The sequence below is a fragment of the Mollisia scopiformis genome, assembly GCF_001500285.1.
Source record: "Mollisia scopiformis unplaced genomic scaffold LY89scaffold_27, whole genome shotgun sequence".
Taxonomy (NCBI): Eukaryota; Fungi; Ascomycota; class Leotiomycetes; order Helotiales; family Mollisiaceae; genus Mollisia; species Mollisia scopiformis.
Window position 1 is genome coordinate 715412 of NW_017263607.1, and position 16624 is coordinate 732035.

The 16624-nt window shown below is 47.5% G+C and overlaps 8 protein-coding genes across 8 annotated transcripts; 4 read left to right on the top strand and 4 right to left on the bottom strand.

Annotated features, from left to right (window-relative positions):
- The first annotated feature begins 244 nt into the window (after positions 1 to 244).
- LY89DRAFT_627524 (uncharacterized protein) lies at positions 245 to 2406 on the top strand. The gene is made up of 2 exons (XM_018211144.1): positions 245 to 360; positions 417 to 2406. Exons 1-2 carry the CDS (start codon positions 278 to 280, stop codon positions 2098 to 2100), a joined length of 1767 nt encoding a protein of 588 aa, XP_018064480.1. The 5' UTR covers positions 245 to 277; the 3' UTR covers positions 2101 to 2406.
- Positions 2405 to 3853, bottom strand: LY89DRAFT_701077 (S-adenosyl-L-methionine-dependent methyltransferase; the record flags this gene model as incomplete). The annotated part of the gene is made up of 11 exons (XM_018217167.1): positions 2405 to 2565; positions 2615 to 2877; positions 2925 to 3062; positions 3111 to 3148; positions 3201 to 3223; positions 3272 to 3400; positions 3448 to 3466; positions 3514 to 3536; positions 3585 to 3675; positions 3729 to 3782; positions 3830 to 3853. 11 exons carry the CDS (start codon positions 3851 to 3853, stop codon positions 2405 to 2407), a joined length of 963 nt encoding a protein of 320 aa, XP_018064481.1.
- Positions 3854 to 4323: 470 nt separating this feature from the next.
- On the top strand, positions 4324 to 6235 carry LY89DRAFT_270563 (cytochrome P450). Its single transcript, XM_018206362.1, has 6 exons — positions 4324 to 4637; positions 4688 to 4787; positions 4840 to 4936; positions 4988 to 5346; positions 5399 to 5524; positions 5569 to 6235. The coding sequence occupies exons 1-6, from the start codon at positions 4415 to 4417 to the stop codon at positions 6086 to 6088; spliced, it is 1425 nt and encodes a 474-aa protein (XP_018064482.1). The 5' UTR covers positions 4324 to 4414; the 3' UTR covers positions 6089 to 6235.
- On the bottom strand, positions 5912 to 7806 carry LY89DRAFT_689956 (uncharacterized protein). The gene has a single exon (XM_018216001.1). The coding sequence runs from the start codon at positions 7718 to 7720 to the stop codon at positions 6383 to 6385; it is 1338 nt and encodes a 445-aa protein (XP_018064483.1). The 5' UTR covers positions 7721 to 7806; the 3' UTR covers positions 5912 to 6382.
- A 775-nt stretch (positions 7807 to 8581) lies between these two features.
- LY89DRAFT_787762 (uncharacterized protein) lies at positions 8582 to 10665 on the bottom strand (the record flags this gene model as incomplete). The annotated part of the gene is made up of 1 exon (XM_018223103.1): positions 8582 to 10665. The coding sequence occupies one exon, from the start codon at positions 10663 to 10665 to the stop codon at positions 8692 to 8694; it is 1974 nt and encodes a 657-aa protein (XP_018064484.1). The 3' UTR covers positions 8582 to 8691.
- A 794-nt stretch (positions 10666 to 11459) lies between these two features.
- Positions 11460 to 13067, bottom strand: LY89DRAFT_536422 (uncharacterized protein; the record flags this gene model as incomplete). The annotated part of the gene is made up of 1 exon (XM_018208104.1): positions 11460 to 13067. A coding segment is annotated over one exon (1608 nt), but the record flags the coding sequence as incomplete, so codon positions are not given.
- A 623-nt stretch (positions 13068 to 13690) lies between these two features.
- On the top strand, positions 13691 to 14154 carry LY89DRAFT_740524 (Sm-like ribonucleoprotein; the record flags this gene model as incomplete). The annotated part of the gene is made up of 4 exons (XM_018220600.1): positions 13691 to 13813; positions 13864 to 13956; positions 14012 to 14048; positions 14114 to 14154. 4 exons carry the CDS (start codon positions 13691 to 13693, stop codon positions 14152 to 14154), a joined length of 294 nt encoding a protein of 97 aa, XP_018064486.1.
- Positions 14155 to 14711: 557 nt separating this feature from the next.
- LY89DRAFT_540877 (P-loop containing nucleoside triphosphate hydrolase protein) lies at positions 14712 to 16611 on the top strand (the record flags this gene model as incomplete). Its single annotated transcript, XM_018208171.1, has 3 exons — positions 14712 to 14762; positions 14812 to 16306; positions 16355 to 16611. Coding segments are annotated over 3 exons (1803 nt in total), but the record flags the coding sequence as incomplete, so codon positions are not given.
- Between the last annotated feature and the right edge of the window lie 13 nt (positions 16612 to 16624).

The following is a 16624-nucleotide window of genomic DNA, read 5'->3' on the forward strand; positions in this document are numbered from 1 at the left end:
TGCAACCCTTGATGCATGCCAATCTTTGGATTATGTTGATTATTTTATCACCAGTTCGTAATTTTATGAACTGCCAAGCAAACCCCACCAGGTTTTTCTCTAATGGGAAAGAATCGCTTCAGCTGAGGCACACACAAATTTGATTGGCTAAATTTACGAGATACCAGGCACAAGCAAAATCTGATGTAAGCCAACGTCATAAGAGCCCCAAAACCCCAGCATCGGAAGATCATACTCGTATTTTCTTCAATTCACACTCGGTTCGTAATCTTTGACGATGCCCACAACAAAAAAGCCGCAAAAGACTAGAGCAACTAGGAGAAGCTTGCCAAAATCGAGGACGGGCTGCATGACTTGTCGGTGAGCAATAATCGTAGTGCTATTGATTTCGAACCTGCAACTCTGACCTAATTTAGGAAACGGAGAGTCAAATGTGGAGAAGAAAGACCAAGGTGTCTGAAGTGTGTCAAGTTTGGCATTTCAACCGAAGATTGCGAATATCCCCAAACATTCACACCATATAACCAAGGACAACTTCTTCCCGAGTCCAAGCCACTTCTGCCCAAAAGCGCTGCGACTGCTGGACTTGGAAAAGACTACTCTGGAAATCTCGGAGTGGAACAATTCCAGCAATTTTTGGTACCCAGGCCCCCTCGCGGACTCTTCGAGAATGACAAAGAATATCGCTTCTATCAATTCTTCTCCAAGGATGTTGCGCATGAGCTTTCAGGATTCAATCCGTCGACTCTCTGGCAACAATTAATTCTGCAGGCGGCAGAGGCAGATCAATTTATTCGCCATTCTGTCATAGCCGTTGGTGCATTGTATAAGATAATCCACAAAGCGCCTCACATGCGACCATGTGACGCTCACCGGCTATTCAAAGCCGAGCACGACTTTGCTGTCCAGGAATACCAAAAGTCTCTCGTCAGCATGCGAGGTGCAATTTCGACGTCGAGTATGGATGTTCGAACTGCTTTGATTGCATGCCTTCTGACAGTTTGCTTCGAAAACGTCTATGGACGTAAAGATTTGGCTCTCTCAAATTGTCTAAGTGGTACCAAATTGCGACGGAAATTTGGGATCTCCCCATTAGGCAATCGCTCATTGCATCGAGTTCCGGCAAAGGATGAGATGTCAAGGTCTTGTGCTGTCGAAGATGAGCTCGTTGCCGTGTTCTCTCGGCTAGACCTCTCAGCTATGCTCTTTGTTGATTACTACCCTCAAGATGGCCATCGCATGTTCAAAGATGAAGCGGATAGCTTGATTGAGGAGATGGCACTTAGATTTGAAACTATGGAAGAGGCTATTGCGTATAGCAACATCATAACGAATCGATGTTGGCATTTTCTAAACATTGTCCAGGGGCTCGACAGGCCAACGGTACGGCGCCCATGGGACCACATGGAGGACTTCCAGGGTAGATGGGCTTGGGTAGATCTAAGGTACGGCTCGAATCCTTGGACAGGCACGAACAGACGGATCCCGTCAAATTGGTTGAAGGAAGCGGCAGAGTGTTTCGCACAGCTAGAAAAGTGGTTGACCAGGTTTGATTCGTTGTGGCAAAGTCTCCAAAGCTCATCCCAAGGCCAGCATAAAGACTTTACCCGAGCAACCTTGTTAAAGCTACAAGCTATATCAACGTACATATCTGTTAAAGGTTCCCTTTATAGACACGAAACGGAATGGGACGCTCACATTCCCGAGTTTGAGGAAATCGTGTCTCTTACCGAGTGTTACATGTCTTCGAAACCGAAACGGTTCTATTTTACATTTGATGGCGAGACATTGATTTATCTGTACTATGTGTTATGGAAATGCAGAGATGGTGCCATCAGGAGAAGGGTCCTGAAGGTGTTGGATGAGCATCCGAGACGCGAAAACTCCTGGGATGCGGAGCATTCCGCGAATGTTGGTCGGTGGCTATTGTCGTTGGAAGAAGGAGAGCGAGGAAAGTTGGCATGTCATGCGATTGAGGAGGAAGACAGGATGCGGCTTTTGGGGATGGACTATGATACACTTGAGGGTGGCATTCGCACGTGGGGATACAAACTTCGAAACGGCGAACGTGAGTGTTTCTGTCATCAATGGCCAGAGTAATCACGAGAAATACACTTGGACTTGCTTGGCCGTCATCATTGATTTACCTCTGATCTGTCTAGACAGGTGTGGACCACTTTGAATCCTTGCCCAGGCAATTGCCGCTAGGTAGGTACCTAGTAAGTGTTGAGATACTGATCACGTGTCTATAAAATATCACCATTTCGACTAGGTTTGAATCGGCATGATGAGATCTGGTCATGTCGTCTGTTCATGTATCTACAAATTTGGGTTTCTGCCCATACATCACATATCTGATGTTTGACAGTTAGCTGTCTCCATCCGAAGCTCGAGAAGCAAAAACTCACATTGGATAATATCTATGCACTTTAGGGTCTTTCATGCTCTTCCTAACTTCCACCAAAAAGGCTTCGGTTTGTTCCGCTGTCCATCCCAACCCTCGCGTATACAGCGCCATGCTAAGCCCAGAAAGACCTGAGCTAAAGTTCTCGTACATCCACCTCCCTACGAAAGCGTAAGTTTTGTCGTCGATGCCGACAAGAAAAGAACTTACCCAGTTCCTTCAACTTCTTGTCCTTTGGCCAGTGGTTCTGAGGCCACTTGTACATGACTTGAACCACATTCTCGAACCCGGCATCAATCAATTGCTGCTTATAATTCTTCGCGGAATCAAGCGGACGGCCAAGGTTCTGCGCAGCTTCGATCACGAAATCCGTCCATTGCTTCACAGCGCAGTCTGTAGGAAACGAGTCGTCGTTGTCCTCGATTGGGAACTTCATATCATGGATCTCCATCCATCCTCCTGGATTAAGATTGCTAATCTTGTGAGTCAACGGGACATTTGAGACAGAAGAATAACCCACTCGTAACATTGTTTGAAGCATCGTGGCCAGTCTGATACGGAACCTGTCATCATTCGCATGAAGATGAGATCGAATTTGTGTTTGTATGTCCAGTCTTCTTCAAGATCGTCAACTTCGAACATGCAATTAGGTGGTATACTATCTTCTAACAAGCATTTATATCATGAAATCATAGGTAGCCAATACAATCTAGGCTGAATTGGACTGAGGTCAATTCCCAGAACCTGGTAAGCTTAAGTTAAGATGTTGCATTTCAAGTCAAGGAGGCAGAACTACTTGAGATTCAGGGTGTTCATCGGCTATTCCGGATCAGTGCCAGCGTGAGATTACCCAAAGGTGATGCATACCAAAATCAATTGCCCAGATGCCAGTTCCAGTTCCGAGATCCAAAACTCGATGAAGCTGTTGATCTTTGGGAATTGGCGCTGTCGTCAATTTGCCGTCCAGCATCAAGCAGTACATATGATGTTGCAAATCTGCTCAATGTAAGTGTAATTCACTTTACCAGATCGCTTTGACGAACCTAGTCGATCATTTTCTCCCTGCATGATTATAAGCTAAGGCCCTTTCACCAAAGGTGACCACTGACCTCGTCGTTTGGCAGTACATATTCTTAACTGATATTAACCAAGTACTTATTACTGTGAGAGGATGTCCTACTTCCGTCTTTGTAGGCATGATACGTTCTTCCATTTTCCTGCCGATACTTCAAAATACTGGAGCCAATAGACGTAGTTGCGCTTTGTACATCCTAGCGCAAGAAATAGGTTAGTTCGAGCAGGAATTTACCTTGCGGAAACGTACATCCCCAAAAGCAGAGTCGTTTTCGTTCAAATCGTCCACATCCTGTAAGTCAAGCTGTCAATATGTATTTGGTAAAGTCTCGGCAGTGATGGCATGTGCACCTCCACAGTTACTGGCTCCGCCATCATGGACAAGTTTGCTACAGTTATGTTCAATCCGAAGGCTGTGCGTTGAGAGACTTGAAAATGATGTTTCAGGAGCCGTTCAAGCAGAGAAAATCATCAAAGGGTCACCCAACGACGAGAAAAACCGGATATATCAGGTTTTGATCTTTCCGGCTGCCGAGTTGCCTTCCTGCTGCACAAAGCAATTGACCTTGCATGGCAGCGGAATTGCCTTCTTGCATCCCCGCGACTAGGATCTGAAGCCCCACTGGTTCGGCTTTCACCCCATGTGAGGCAGCCAACTCCGCGACCCCACATCAATCCTTCCCATTTCACCAATAACAAAGCTGTAAAGATAGTGACTTGCCAAGCTCGTACCACTACTGCATAATCATGCATCCCTACCGCACACTTATCTCGTTTGCAGCACTCCCAATGAAGTCTCTCTACCAGAAGCCGTTATCCCAATTCGCATTCGGAGCCGTGATGACAATAGGAAGTCTCTCCTCTTGCACTAGCCGCGAATTCCACACCACACTCAAGGCATTCCTCACGTAGTACAAACTTCTGGGATCATCCATAATGGATCTTCTAGCAAGTCTCCTTGACCAGAGCGTTGGGTGTTGGATAGTCACCATCCTGGTGGCTTTAGCTGGCACTTTTGTCGTGCAGACATGCAGGAGCTGGTACCGATTGCGACATTTCAAAGGGCCTTGGCTTGCGAGTATTTCGCGATTATGGCTTGTACGCAGTATCTCTGGAGGAAGGTTCCATTTGGACTTCATGGAAGTTAATCAGAAATATGGTGCGTGAAGTCTTGATGTGTGAGCCGTAATGAAAGACTGATGATCGAAGGTTCACTCGCTAGGATTGGTCCCAATGATCTGGTAACGAGTGATCCCGCAGTGATGCGGCGAATGCTGGCGGTACGATCACACTATCGTCGTTCGGATTGGTATTTCACTACTCCTTCAACTGCCCGAGAAATACGATATTTACGTCTCTAGGTATATTGGAATGCGCTTCGATCCGACTCGTGATAATATTGAGTCAATTATGGACGACGATCGTCATACCAAATTGAGATCTATGATGGCGGCTGGAGTAAGTTCAGAAATGGAATGTGTGAAGGCATCATGTTGACCATTTACACAGTATTCGGGAAAAGAAAACGAAGATCTCGAAGGAACAATAGACCGAAACATACAAAATTTAATCAAATTAATCAGGGCCAAATACTTGTCTACAGACTCGGAAAGCAAGCCCTTAGATTTCGGAAGAAAGGCGCAATACTTCACTCTGGATGTTATCTCCGACGTGGCGTATCGAGAACCATTCGGCTTTTTGGCTGCTGACAGGGACTTGTACGATTACATCAAAGAGGCTGAAAAGGTCCTGCCTGCTGCACTGATGGTGACAATCTTTCCGGTACTCAATTGGGTCCTGCAACTCTCCATTTTGAAGGCAGCATTGCCGTCTGACAAGGACCCTCTGGGTATGGGCAAGATCATCGGGTAATTTGGTTGGCTCCGAGTGTCATACAAGTGCTTATTAACACGTCCCCAGTATCACGAAGAAAGTGGTTGCTGAAAGATTTGGGAAGAATAAAAAGGTTCAACAAGATATGCTAGGTTCTTTCATTGCCCACGGACTCAACCAAGAAGATGCCGAGTCTGAAACTTTGCTTCAAATGTACGTCCTTTTTCCAACGAAAAGCAGCAAACTGATTGAGAAAGTATGGCTGGATCTGATACCACAGCAAGTGGAGTTCGAGCAATTCTGCTCTATATCCTGATGAATCCACGAGTACTAGCGAAGTTGCGAGTTGAGATCGCAAGCACTCCCATATCGTCACCTATCCAGGAAGCGGAAGCGAAGAAAATGCCATATCTTCAAGCGATCATCAAAGAAGGACTCAGAATATTCCCACCTCTTGTTGGACTGATGTCAAAAGCCGTCCCTCCAGAAGGTGATGTGATCAATGGCCAGTTTGTCCCTGGAGGAACAAAGATTGGGTACGGGGCGTATGGAATCTTCCAAGACAAGAAGACTTGGGGGCTCGATGCCGATGTCTTTCGGCCAGAGAGGTGGATTGAAGAAACTGCTGACAAGCTCAAAGATATGGAAAGTACTCTGGAACTCATTTTCAGCTATGGAAAGTATCAGTGTCTAGGAAAGAACATTGCGATGATGGAGCTGAACAAGATTTTCGTCGAGGTAAGCTATTCATCTATGTCGGCAAAAGAACTGCACTGACGAAACTAAAAGCTTCTTCGAAATTTTGATTTCAATGTCGTGAATCCCTTTTAGCCATTGATGTCGGAGTGCCACGGTGTCTTCATGATGTCGGAAATGTGGCTGACTGCATTCGAGAGAGACCAATCCTAGCTCGATGGCCACAATTGGGGAAGAATAAGAATCCAATCCAAACATCGTGCAAAATGTCGCCAGTCTCGGCCACGTGATTCTTAGGGAGATATGATGTTTTGCTCATACATAGTAGCGGTGGCCTTTTTGATGCCTATAGATTCAGATGAAAGACTTGACCAGCTACAAGTACTGGCTGGATTGTACTTCGGCCCGAGAAGCCTCATCCTCAGCTAATACCGGAGGCGTCATCTGTTCTCGATGCTGGCCACGCTTTGCGTATTCTTGACGATGACATATGATCTCCTCCGCCTGTGACCTCGTAACAACCTGTACAATACGGACGCGTGGTATGTTCCATCGAGGGATATCACACTTGACAGCCCACTCTTGTTGACTTTTCAAAAACTTCTCAAGCTTGCCCGCTGTCGTGGTCCAGTAAGACTCCTCGTTACCACCATTACGAAGATGACTAAAGCGCAGATCTGAGAAGATGTACCTATCTCGCTCAATCCAACGCGTCGAGAATATGTCAGCAGTGGTATAATCCATGGGTCGCCACAAGTCAGTCTCAGTCTCAATGTGACCCCACTCATCTTCACCCTCATCATAATCAGGTATATAGTCCACATCATACTCATTACTGCCGTACTCCAACTCAAGCTTAGCAGGTCTATGATTCCTCACTAGCAGGACTTCCTTCAAGTTACCAAACAATCGAATAGCATGCGATTCGAAGTCTTCCCGTGGACTCGTAACATTTCCTGTCAACATATTTTCCAAAGCGACCCTTTCCACTCGTGCCAGATCATTGGGTGATAGTTGACCAAGGTTCCATGGACCCTGATCAAGTGTCCTAGACAGGCCCTCTCCTCGGAAATCACGAATTGGTGCCCTTCTAAGATAGAGCGTATCGTGGTTGAAGTTGAACCAGATCCTTGGACCAGAGGTGCGATGCCGGAATGTCAGCTCATACCCGGCACGCTGCATTGCGTTGCGAGACTCTTTGCAAGTATGGAGTAGGGCAGGTATAGGACTACTACTCCATAGATAACCACGGCGAGTCGCGTCAAAGACCTCGACCATGTCTGAGCAATCTTTGAGGAGATGCAACGGCATTTCTGGTCGGGGATAGCTTGAAGTAAAGTTGAAGCGTTCCAACTGAGTCTGCAATTTGCCTTCCGGTCTGTCAGGTGGAAACTTCCAAGCTTGCTTAAAGTGTTGCAAGCTTGGGTCGATTTTGTACATAGAGGGTAGAGATGACCGAGCATAGCAGATCCTCACTGGATCCCACTCGTCGTCATCATATTCCTCGTCATGGCAATCCAGATATTGTAGGTCAAAATCATGGACTTCGGCAGGACTGCAGTAGAGCTTGCTGAATAAATCGTGATTGTACTCGTCCTCATTGTATTCTTCCGCAACGTGTTCTAGGAGCTTGACGAGACGAGGCTCGGGCATTGCATAGAGCCATATCTCAATGCGCAACTCGAGCGGGAGCCTCTTGAATGGATGGAACATCTCTTTCCAGTCGAGCTAAAACTGTATGATTTAATGCTGTGTGTGGGTAATCTGGTATATATCGTATCTGGTTGTTGAAGGTTACAACGAAGGAAGGAAAGCTGTATGATGCCACAACATGTCGGCGCTAATATTGCGCCACCGTCCTCAGCCGCAGTCACGTGAAAGCATCACTCCATATGTGCTGAAGAGCCTTGAAACTTGCTAGACTCACCTGAAGGGTATATAATTATGACTAATTCTTGACAATGATCTCATACAGAGTTGCTGAGGCAGGTCGTCGCAGGAAAAGTGCTGGAAGAGGGAGAAGTCAACAACAAAGATCTCGACTCTCACCCTTCGTTGCGAGGTGTTAAGAGAGTGTGTTTAGCAATGTCTCAATGCGACGAATCTAAAGGAGCGTCACTACAACAATGAAACATCAAATGCCTCTTGTGCCATGTCCTGAAAAATCCTCCTATAATTGAGCATGACCTGAGCTAGCGTAAGCGAGTACAGCCCGAAGATCTACCGAAAATATAGGGGTTCGGCTCGCTTCAGGGACTCACTTGTTGGTGGAGACGTTTGACGATTTACGCAGGGTTCCAAGAATCATTAGTTGGCCACTGCTTAAGCAGAGTCGGAAGGATTCTGATGAGATAAGAAGTTATAGGTGGCAAGTCTCGAGCGTCAATGGAGCAGGTCCTCGAAGTCTCGATGGATGTTGGATTATCTGACATGATCAATCAGTAGGTATGCTCAGGGCTCGACGACCACAGAGTCAGAGAAAATACGATTCTACAGGTGCAGTAGACACAGATTTTAAAGTCAAACAAATTCATTCTAGATGCAAGAACAAAAACCGAAGTCTATCTCATAGGACACTACACACCTTCCACATTTCATCTCTGAACAGAGAGCACCAACAAAACCAATCTAATCCATAGCCGACTGCAAAGCAACGTCGCCACATGTATGCAGAGCATCCCGAGTTAGAAAGAAATCGGGATTCTGTGCGTGTTATTGTGATCGTGCTCCCTCAAAACTGAACGGGGACTGATCATGGACAACTCTTGAGCCTTTCTCGTGAAAGCCTCATTCTCAATCTCCAACTCCTCATTGTCGCTACTCAGCTTGGCATTCGCAGCCTCGAGAACTCGAATACGGTCCTTCAATAACGCCTCACTCTTGCTTGGGCCAACTAAGTCGCTCATGAGCTTGAGCTCCTTCTGTTGAGATGCGATCTTGGAGTTCAAACCGTCCTCCTTCTCACGGGCTTGGGTGAGCTGTTTGTTGATCTTGGCGAGTTCTTGGTGGTGGTATTCGACTTGGGAAGTCAAATCGGCTTCCAAGTCGCGGACTTTCTCGACCTGTTCATAGCCCTTTGTGACTTTATCAGTAAGACGCGTGATCTCTTCGCGAGACTCTTCGACTTCTTCTTGGCATTTGTTCAGCTCCTTTTGGGATTTGGTGAGCTCATCGAGGCATCTCGCAAGCTCATCACGAGCTTCGTCGATCTGCTCGTTGCATTTTCCGATTTCCTCATCTCGAGATTCGATGTCGGCTTGCAATCCCTCTACCTTTGTATCAGCGTCGTTGATCTGCTGAAGGTACTTGTTGATTTCATCCTCTTGCGAATCGATCTGGATTTTCAACGTCGCATCATCCTCGCTATTGTTGAATTTCTCGAGTTGGGCAATGTACCTGGCGTTGTCTTCTCGGTAGTCGTGAACCTCCTCCAAGATTCTCGAACACTCGCGATGCTCCTTTTGAAGGGCGGATAAGTCGGCCTCCAAGCCCTCAAGCTTATCCTGTAGGTTCGAATTATCGTCCTCGACACGGCTCAGCAGCTCCTTCTCATCCTTAATCTTTTCCTCCAATTCCTCAATCCTGCAATTCAACTTGGAGATCTGATCCTTGCTGAGGCCCTGGAAGAAAGCACCACTCATACTAATATCCTCAAACTTATCATCCAACCTCTCCTTCAAGTCCACCAAATCCAAATTCTCCTTCTGCAACACCAGAATCTCACTCTTGGCCCTCTCCAACTCTGCCTCCAACTTGTCAACGCCCTCAGAACGACGCTTCTTAGCCACCTCCACCAACTCCTTGATCTCTTTATCTTTCTTCACCAACCTACCCTGCGCATCCCGAAACTTCATACCCAAGATCCCCATATCTTTCCGATGAATCATCTCCTCCTCGGCAAAACACCTAACCTTCCAATCCAGCTCCTCGATCTTGCGCTCCGCATCCTCTCGAGCCTGGCGCAGGAGCGAGTTCGAGTACTCGGTGCGGTGGAAATGGTTATCGTAGCGAGCGAGAAGGTCGAGCGTGGAGAGCATGAGCGAGGAGCGGGTTTCGCTGGTCGGGATCGTGAAGGTGCTATCAAGGGGAACAGGAAGCGTGGATTTGAAGTTGGTCTTGTCGTAGCTGGTGTCGAAGCAGGAGTCGTGGATCTTGAAGGTGATGTCTGTGTCCTTGTGGGCGTTGGGGATCGTGGGGGGAGAGAGGATCTTGGCTTCACGCTTGGTTTCGGCGGTGACGGATTTGGGGTACTTGACGGTAGTCGGGGACTTGATTTTGGGGGCGGCATCAGACTTGGGGCCACTCTCTGCAGTCGGAGACTTGGCCTTGGGCGAAGCATCAGACTTGTTGCTTGGAGATGTTTGGAAGAGTTCCTTCACGCCGGTATACGACTTGGTCGTGAAGATGCGGCGGTCGTGGGGGTCGGTATCATCTGGGTCGGCGTGAGGACTGCGCTTCTTGACCTTGATCGAGGTCGTTGGGCTTTCATCGACCGATTCGATCGTGGTAGCTCTGGGCTTAGGAGACGGGGTCATGGGCTCCCCGACGGACTTGCCTTCGACAGGGCTGCAAGGAGCACTCTCCTTCTTCTTGGAGTCGTCTGGAGAATTGTGAGTAGTGGAAGGGGGGCTAATGGGTGCCGCGCCGATGGAATCCATCTTTGGACGTTGTGGGGAGTGGCGAGAGCAGATAATGTATGGGAATGCCTTGTGAGGCAAGTGAGTCATGCCAATGTGATACATGATTTAAGGATTCTAGAACGGAGGGGAAAGCTCTGTTATATGCTCCATGGAAGGTCTGAAGTGAAGTCAAACGATTGCTTTCATCTAACTTCCCTATGCTATAGCGCTTCTTCCCGGCCGTGAAGGACTTCCTGCGATATCAAAAGCCTCAGTGCATGTTAGAATGAAGTTTGTTGTAAAGCATGCATGTCTCAGCATATTGATCAGATATGTGACTCAAAACCCGCAAGACCACAAACGAATTCAACAAAGGCAATTAAGCAGGTCGCAGTTTTAGGAGAGGAATACCCAATCTTTAGAATCTTCTGCCCGAATTCCGATGCTGACTCTATGTTATGAAGAAAGAAAGGGCCATTGCATGAGTTTCAAATGGATGGCAAAGGTGATGGAGGTGGGAAATGTAGAGGGCCGCTCGGCAACAACAAATGCAGCAAGCAACGACAACCGAAGGGAAATGCAAAGCAAGATATGTGCAAGTGATTCAAAATCTCGAAATTCTCAAAGACGGTATACTCTGTTCATGTATTGTACAAGCGAACGTACATCTAACCTTTGTCTATCATCTATATGCCAAATCAGCTGCGCTAGGAACTGTATCAATCTGCGTCTTGCCTTGCTCCGTGCTATTTTGCGCCACTTGTTGAATCTTCCGGTGATGCGTGTTCTAGCCCGTAAGTAGGATCATCATCAAAGTCCTCAGTCTCATTCCATCTGGCAATTAGCTTTGCTTCCCGTCTAGCTCGCCTCGCTAACATTCCCGCTCTCCACTTCTTCAATTTCTCAGTTCCAGTCCAGGTCGAAACAATGCCAGTTGGAGTCCTGTACTTGACTCTCTTCGGCAAGAACAGAGCCCAATCATGTAAGATATTTGGAACATTTTGTGCCGACCAGTGGTCATTGTGCCACAGGGATCTATTCCCACCTGCAAGCAATATTCGTACCCATCTTTTCACGTATTGTCTGTTACGCCAGACTCGGAATCGGGCATATATCAATTCCCGTGCTCTTGCTTCGATCAAAGATTCCTTTCCCCGTCCAAGCACAGAAATGTATGCAGCCTCTTTCCTCCCCAAAATGCGGACTTCGTCTTTCAGCACTTTCCGAGCTTCTTCCATGCGCCGTTGCATCTCGCCAAATCGCTGCCGGTACATGAGATTCGACATGAGCCGATTGTACATCTGGATTATAGGCTTCACATTGTAAGGCTCTAATGTCATCGTTTGCCAAAGATTGGACACTGCTTCAGGGGGCAATTGACCAATTTCTCTTCCAGTTGGTTTCTCAAGACCAGCTTTCTTTCGGACAAGTCGCTTCTTTGCGGATACTACGAATGTCCATTGCAAGAGCTCATTCCATACATTCAGCGGAATGGGGATTGAATAATGCCGCGAAACATGGTCTAGGAGACGTAAAGCGGTCGAGATGTCGTTGTTGCTGCCATAAGCATGAGCAATAGAGTAGAGTAAATGAGTTGAAGGGAAGAACGGAGATCGTGGGCCGTATGGTGTGGGTGGTGAAATCTCAGAATCCTCCTTTGTCATAACGGCATCCACATCAATGTTCCAGACTCGACTGAGTATTGATGCAATGCCATTCAAGTCCCTTTCTCGACCAAGTGCAATGATCATAAGACAAAAGGTCTCCTCGTTGCCAGTAACTCCTAGGTCAACCATTTGTCGGAACAAGCGAGAGGCTTGTGATTTGATACCTGAAACTACTCCGATGCGATGGGAACTCAGAGTGTGAGGAGGAATGAGCCAGGATCGAGGAGTGAAGTTCTCTTCAATCACTCGAAGTCTGTATCTGTGCTTCGGGTTTATTTTATCTTGCCAGCACTTGACTGCCAAAAAGTGATTGAAAGCTTCAGCGTCCGGAACCACAGCTGCTCCCTCATGTTCTTTGGGCGGACTGATCATAGTTTCCCATATACTCTCGGCTGCCTTAGCGTGGCCGACCGCCTTTGCACATTTCAAGAGATACTTGTAGTCCGATATAGATAGTGGCCATCGCTGTCGGCGAGCATTCATGACATGACCTGCTTGGGTAAGAAATGCCGAACAGAATTCGTAGTAATCTTCGTTTCCCAAGATATTTTGACCTCCCAGCAAATGTGTCGAGACCGAACTGATTTCACCAAAGACCGCTGCGTAAGGATCGAGGAAATGCTTCGGATCAATACAACGCAGAATCTCAGAGAATGTTGGAGGTGGAGCTGAGACGAGAATGGCGGAAGGATATCCGTGGCTTTCTAGCTGAACAATGTTCATCAAGGACCTCATCACGGCATGTGGATCTCCAGTACGCAGAGCATCGTAAACTTTGGTCTCCTCCTTTGTGACAAGACCTTCTTCTGGAAGCTGGGGATCGAATGGAACTATTGCCCCTCGAATATGATTGTACCTGGGTTGGCCCCGACGTGGAAGTCGAAGATACTCTGAGGGACTTTGGGAAAAGGACGCAAGCTTGTATTCCACGATTTCCTTATTGGAATTTCCCTCAATTGCCGTACCCCAATTCTGCCAGGTCTGAACGTCATCCGCAGATCCATTGTAGACATCGCGATGTGTCAATGATGTCTGGTCAGGAGCGCCGACTGCAGCTCGTGGTGTGCTTCGGAAGCATCTTCGGAGTCGAAGGGAATGCACGCGACCAGAAGTTCCTCGAGGACAAGAATTTGACAGAATCCGGGACTCAACCGCCTCGAATCGGAGGAACAGCGGAAACATTTGCTATTGTCGAGTTATCATGTTGGTACAGAAGCGCGGAGCAGTGGAGTTGAGAGCTCAATGCGTTTCTGGGGATTCTGGGGAATTTTTGGGAAGTCAATTTGGCAGCTCGGCGTTCTCCGTTGAAAACTTCAGTCGCGAAACCCAAAGTCAACAGCATCAGATTTAGGATCTCGACGCGCCTCTCCACAACCAACACCGTACATTACGAAACGATGGCTGATGTCGATGATGGAACGTCTGCGCCGGCAGAGCCCATGGACTTGGTACGCCTGTGCCTTGACGAGATCGTGTTCGTGAAGTTGAGAGGAGACCGAGAATTGAAGGGCAGGTTACACGTAAGTTCTTCTGTTGATTGCTTGTCTAATTGTCGCTAACAGTCTGGCAGGCATACGATGGACACTGCAATCTGGTATTGGGTGATGTGGAGGAGACAATCTACGTGGTAGAAGAGGACGAGGACGAAGAGGAGGTCATACGGGTAGGCACATCGGAACCTTCATTGCATGTTGGAGACTCCTACTAAGCTCTAATAGACTATCCACAAGAAATCAGAGATGCTATTCGTCAGAGGTATGCTCCCCATGCATTACATTCCTTTATTATCAGAGAGTTCAGAGTTGCTGACTTGCAAGTAGGAGATAGTGTTGTCTTAATCTCTCCCCAAGGAGGATCTTGAAACCAAAGATGCCGATTAAGAACGAATCAAAAGCGATGACTACACAAGGCTGTCTGTAGTAGGCGAAGATCTGGGCAGGAGACGCATATCTAGGACATTGAGGTAGCGGGGGAGGGGCAATTGTCTGATTCCAAAGCTGCAACTTTTGCCTACTTCCATGCATAAGATACCAGAAGAATGAAGCCTCTGGCCGAATTGGCAAGGCAGATTCATCACTCTCAATCAAAGCTATTCAATACGAAGTCAGCCTAACTTCTGCCCAACTTCTGAGGTTGTGTTGTTCTGTTCACCTCCAAGTGACTCGAGTCAAGGTCGATGAATCACGATTCTCTTATCGTCCGATAAAGCTTCCCCGCCGAAAGAGTCAGACTTCTTCCTTTATAAACACCTCAACTCACCTTCTCCATCTCATCAATTAACCACGACTCAATGAAATTATAAGACTGAACCCCTTTGAACTTCACACAGAACAACCTCCAAATGATCTTACGAATACACTAAAGAACAACAGCCACAACTTCAACTCGATACAACATTTGTCGCATCGAGTAAACATCATGGCAACGAAAGGCAAACAGCTCCCACACGAGCGGCGGAAAGGCGAATCTGTATGAAGTATATCTCTATACTCTTGTAACCATTTGCTGACCATCGTAGGCATTAAGTGAATTCGCAGACTACGTCGAGAAGCAGCAAGCACTGCGGTATCCATCTGCTGCAGGCACCGCAAACCCCGCATTAGAAGACCATGCCGAACTTGATATCCTAAACTCTCTCGACCTCGCAGACACCTCTTCTTCAGTCCGACTAAAAGAGCTGCTTCTCTCTAACGACGATGACATGCTAGTGAAACTGGTCACCCTGCTGGAGACGCGGATAGAGGAAGGCCATGGCGAGACAGTATTTGAGATTGGATTCGAGAATAATGGTGATTCGATGGCATTAACCAAAGATGAGTGGGACATGTCCATGAAGAGGCTACGAGAAGCGGCAAAGAATGTCAGGGCAGATTGCCAAGTGCTGTTGACGAAGCATGTCGGGGGGGAGGAAGAGGCAGAAAGTGCAGCGACGGAGAAAGACAAGGAGTGCAGTGGCAAGATATTGATCCGACAGCACCCAGCTACCGTGGAGGAAGTCATCGAGACTAGAATTGCGGTGGTGGGAAATGTAGACGCTGGTAAATCTACTATGCTGGGAGTCTTGGTCAAGGGTGGGCTCGACGATGGAAGAGGCAAAGCTCGTGTCAACCTCTTCAGACATAAGCACGAGATTGAGAGTGGTCGGACCAGTTCAGTCGGTATGGAGATCATGGGATTTGATATTATGGGCAAGGTCGTTGCTGCAGATGTCCCAGGACGAAAGCTGTCTTGGGAGGAAATTGGCAAACGCTCTGCCAAAGTCATTACCTTCACCGATTTGGCTGGACACGAACGATATCTGCGAACCACGGTCTTCGGCCTCCTGTCCTCCAGCCCGAACTACTGTCTGTTGATGGTGGCTGCCAACAATGGTCTGATTGGTATGAGCAAAGAGCATTTGGGTATTGCATTGGCTCTCAATGTCCCAGTCATGGTTGTCATCACCAAAATCGACATTTGTCCTCCACAGATCTTGGAGCAGACTATCCAGCAAATCACTCGAATCTTGAAATCTCCAGGTGCCCGGAAAATCCCAATTTTCATCAAGAACAAGGAGGAGTGCATCAACACTGCAACTCAATTCGTTTCTCAGCGGATATGCCCAATCTTCCAGGTTTCGAACGTCACTGGAGAGTCACTCGACTTGGTTCGTTCATTCTTGAATATCTTGCCGCACCATGGCCACTATGATGCCCAGGCACCTTTCGAGTTCCACGTTAATGATACCTTCTCGGTGCCATTCGTCGGAACTGTCGTGTCTGGTATCATCAAGAGCGGTGTCATCCATGCTGGCGATACTGTTCTGATTGGCCCAGACTCATTGGGACAATTCACTACGACAAACATTCGATCTATCGAGCGAAAGCGGATACAGGTACCGGCTGCATCAGCAGGCCAGTCTGCATCTTTCGCTCTGAAGCGTGTCAGACGAAAAGATGTTCGTAAAGGTATGGTAGTTTTGCCCAAGCTAGAGCAGAATGCACCAAAGGTATACAGAGAGTTTGTCGCAGAAGGTAAGCCATAATCAGGGATTTCTAGCTTGCTCACTGATCATTATCTAGTCTTGATTCTGTCTCATGCAACAACCATCAAAACCAAATACCAAGCCATGCTCCACGTCGGACCAGTCTCTCAAACCTGCGCAATCATCGATATCGACAGATCCTACATCCGAACTGGTGACCGTGCAACAGTCGCATTCCGCTTCGTTCAACGGCCAGAATACCTCGCTCCTGGAGATAGACTCCTCTTCAGAGAAGGTCGCACGAAAGGACTTGGAATTGTCAAGAGTGTAGGATATGATGCTAGCAAACCACTCAATCCAGATGCCG

Coding starts and splice junctions, on each gene's coding strand:
- LY89DRAFT_627524 (XM_018211144.1), top strand. CDS start 278: ATGCCCACAACAAAAAAGCCGCAAAAGACTAGAGCAACTAGGAGAAGC. Junction 361..416: donor ACGGGCTGCATGACTTGTCG/GTGAGCAATAAT, acceptor GACCTAATTTAG/GAAACGGAGAGTCAAATGTG.
- LY89DRAFT_270563 (XM_018206362.1), top strand. CDS start 4,415: ATGGATCTTCTAGCAAGTCTCCTTGACCAGAGCGTTGGGTGTTGGATA. Junction 4,638..4,687: donor GGAAGTTAATCAGAAATATG/GTGCGTGAAGTC, acceptor TGATGATCGAAG/GTTCACTCGCTAGGATTGGT. Junction 4,937..4,987: donor GATCTATGATGGCGGCTGGA/GTAAGTTCAGAA, acceptor CCATTTACACAG/TATTCGGGAAAAGAAAACGA.
- LY89DRAFT_689956 (XM_018216001.1), bottom strand. CDS start 7,720: ATGTTCCATCCATTCAAGAGGCTCCCGCTCGAGTTGCGCATTGAGATA.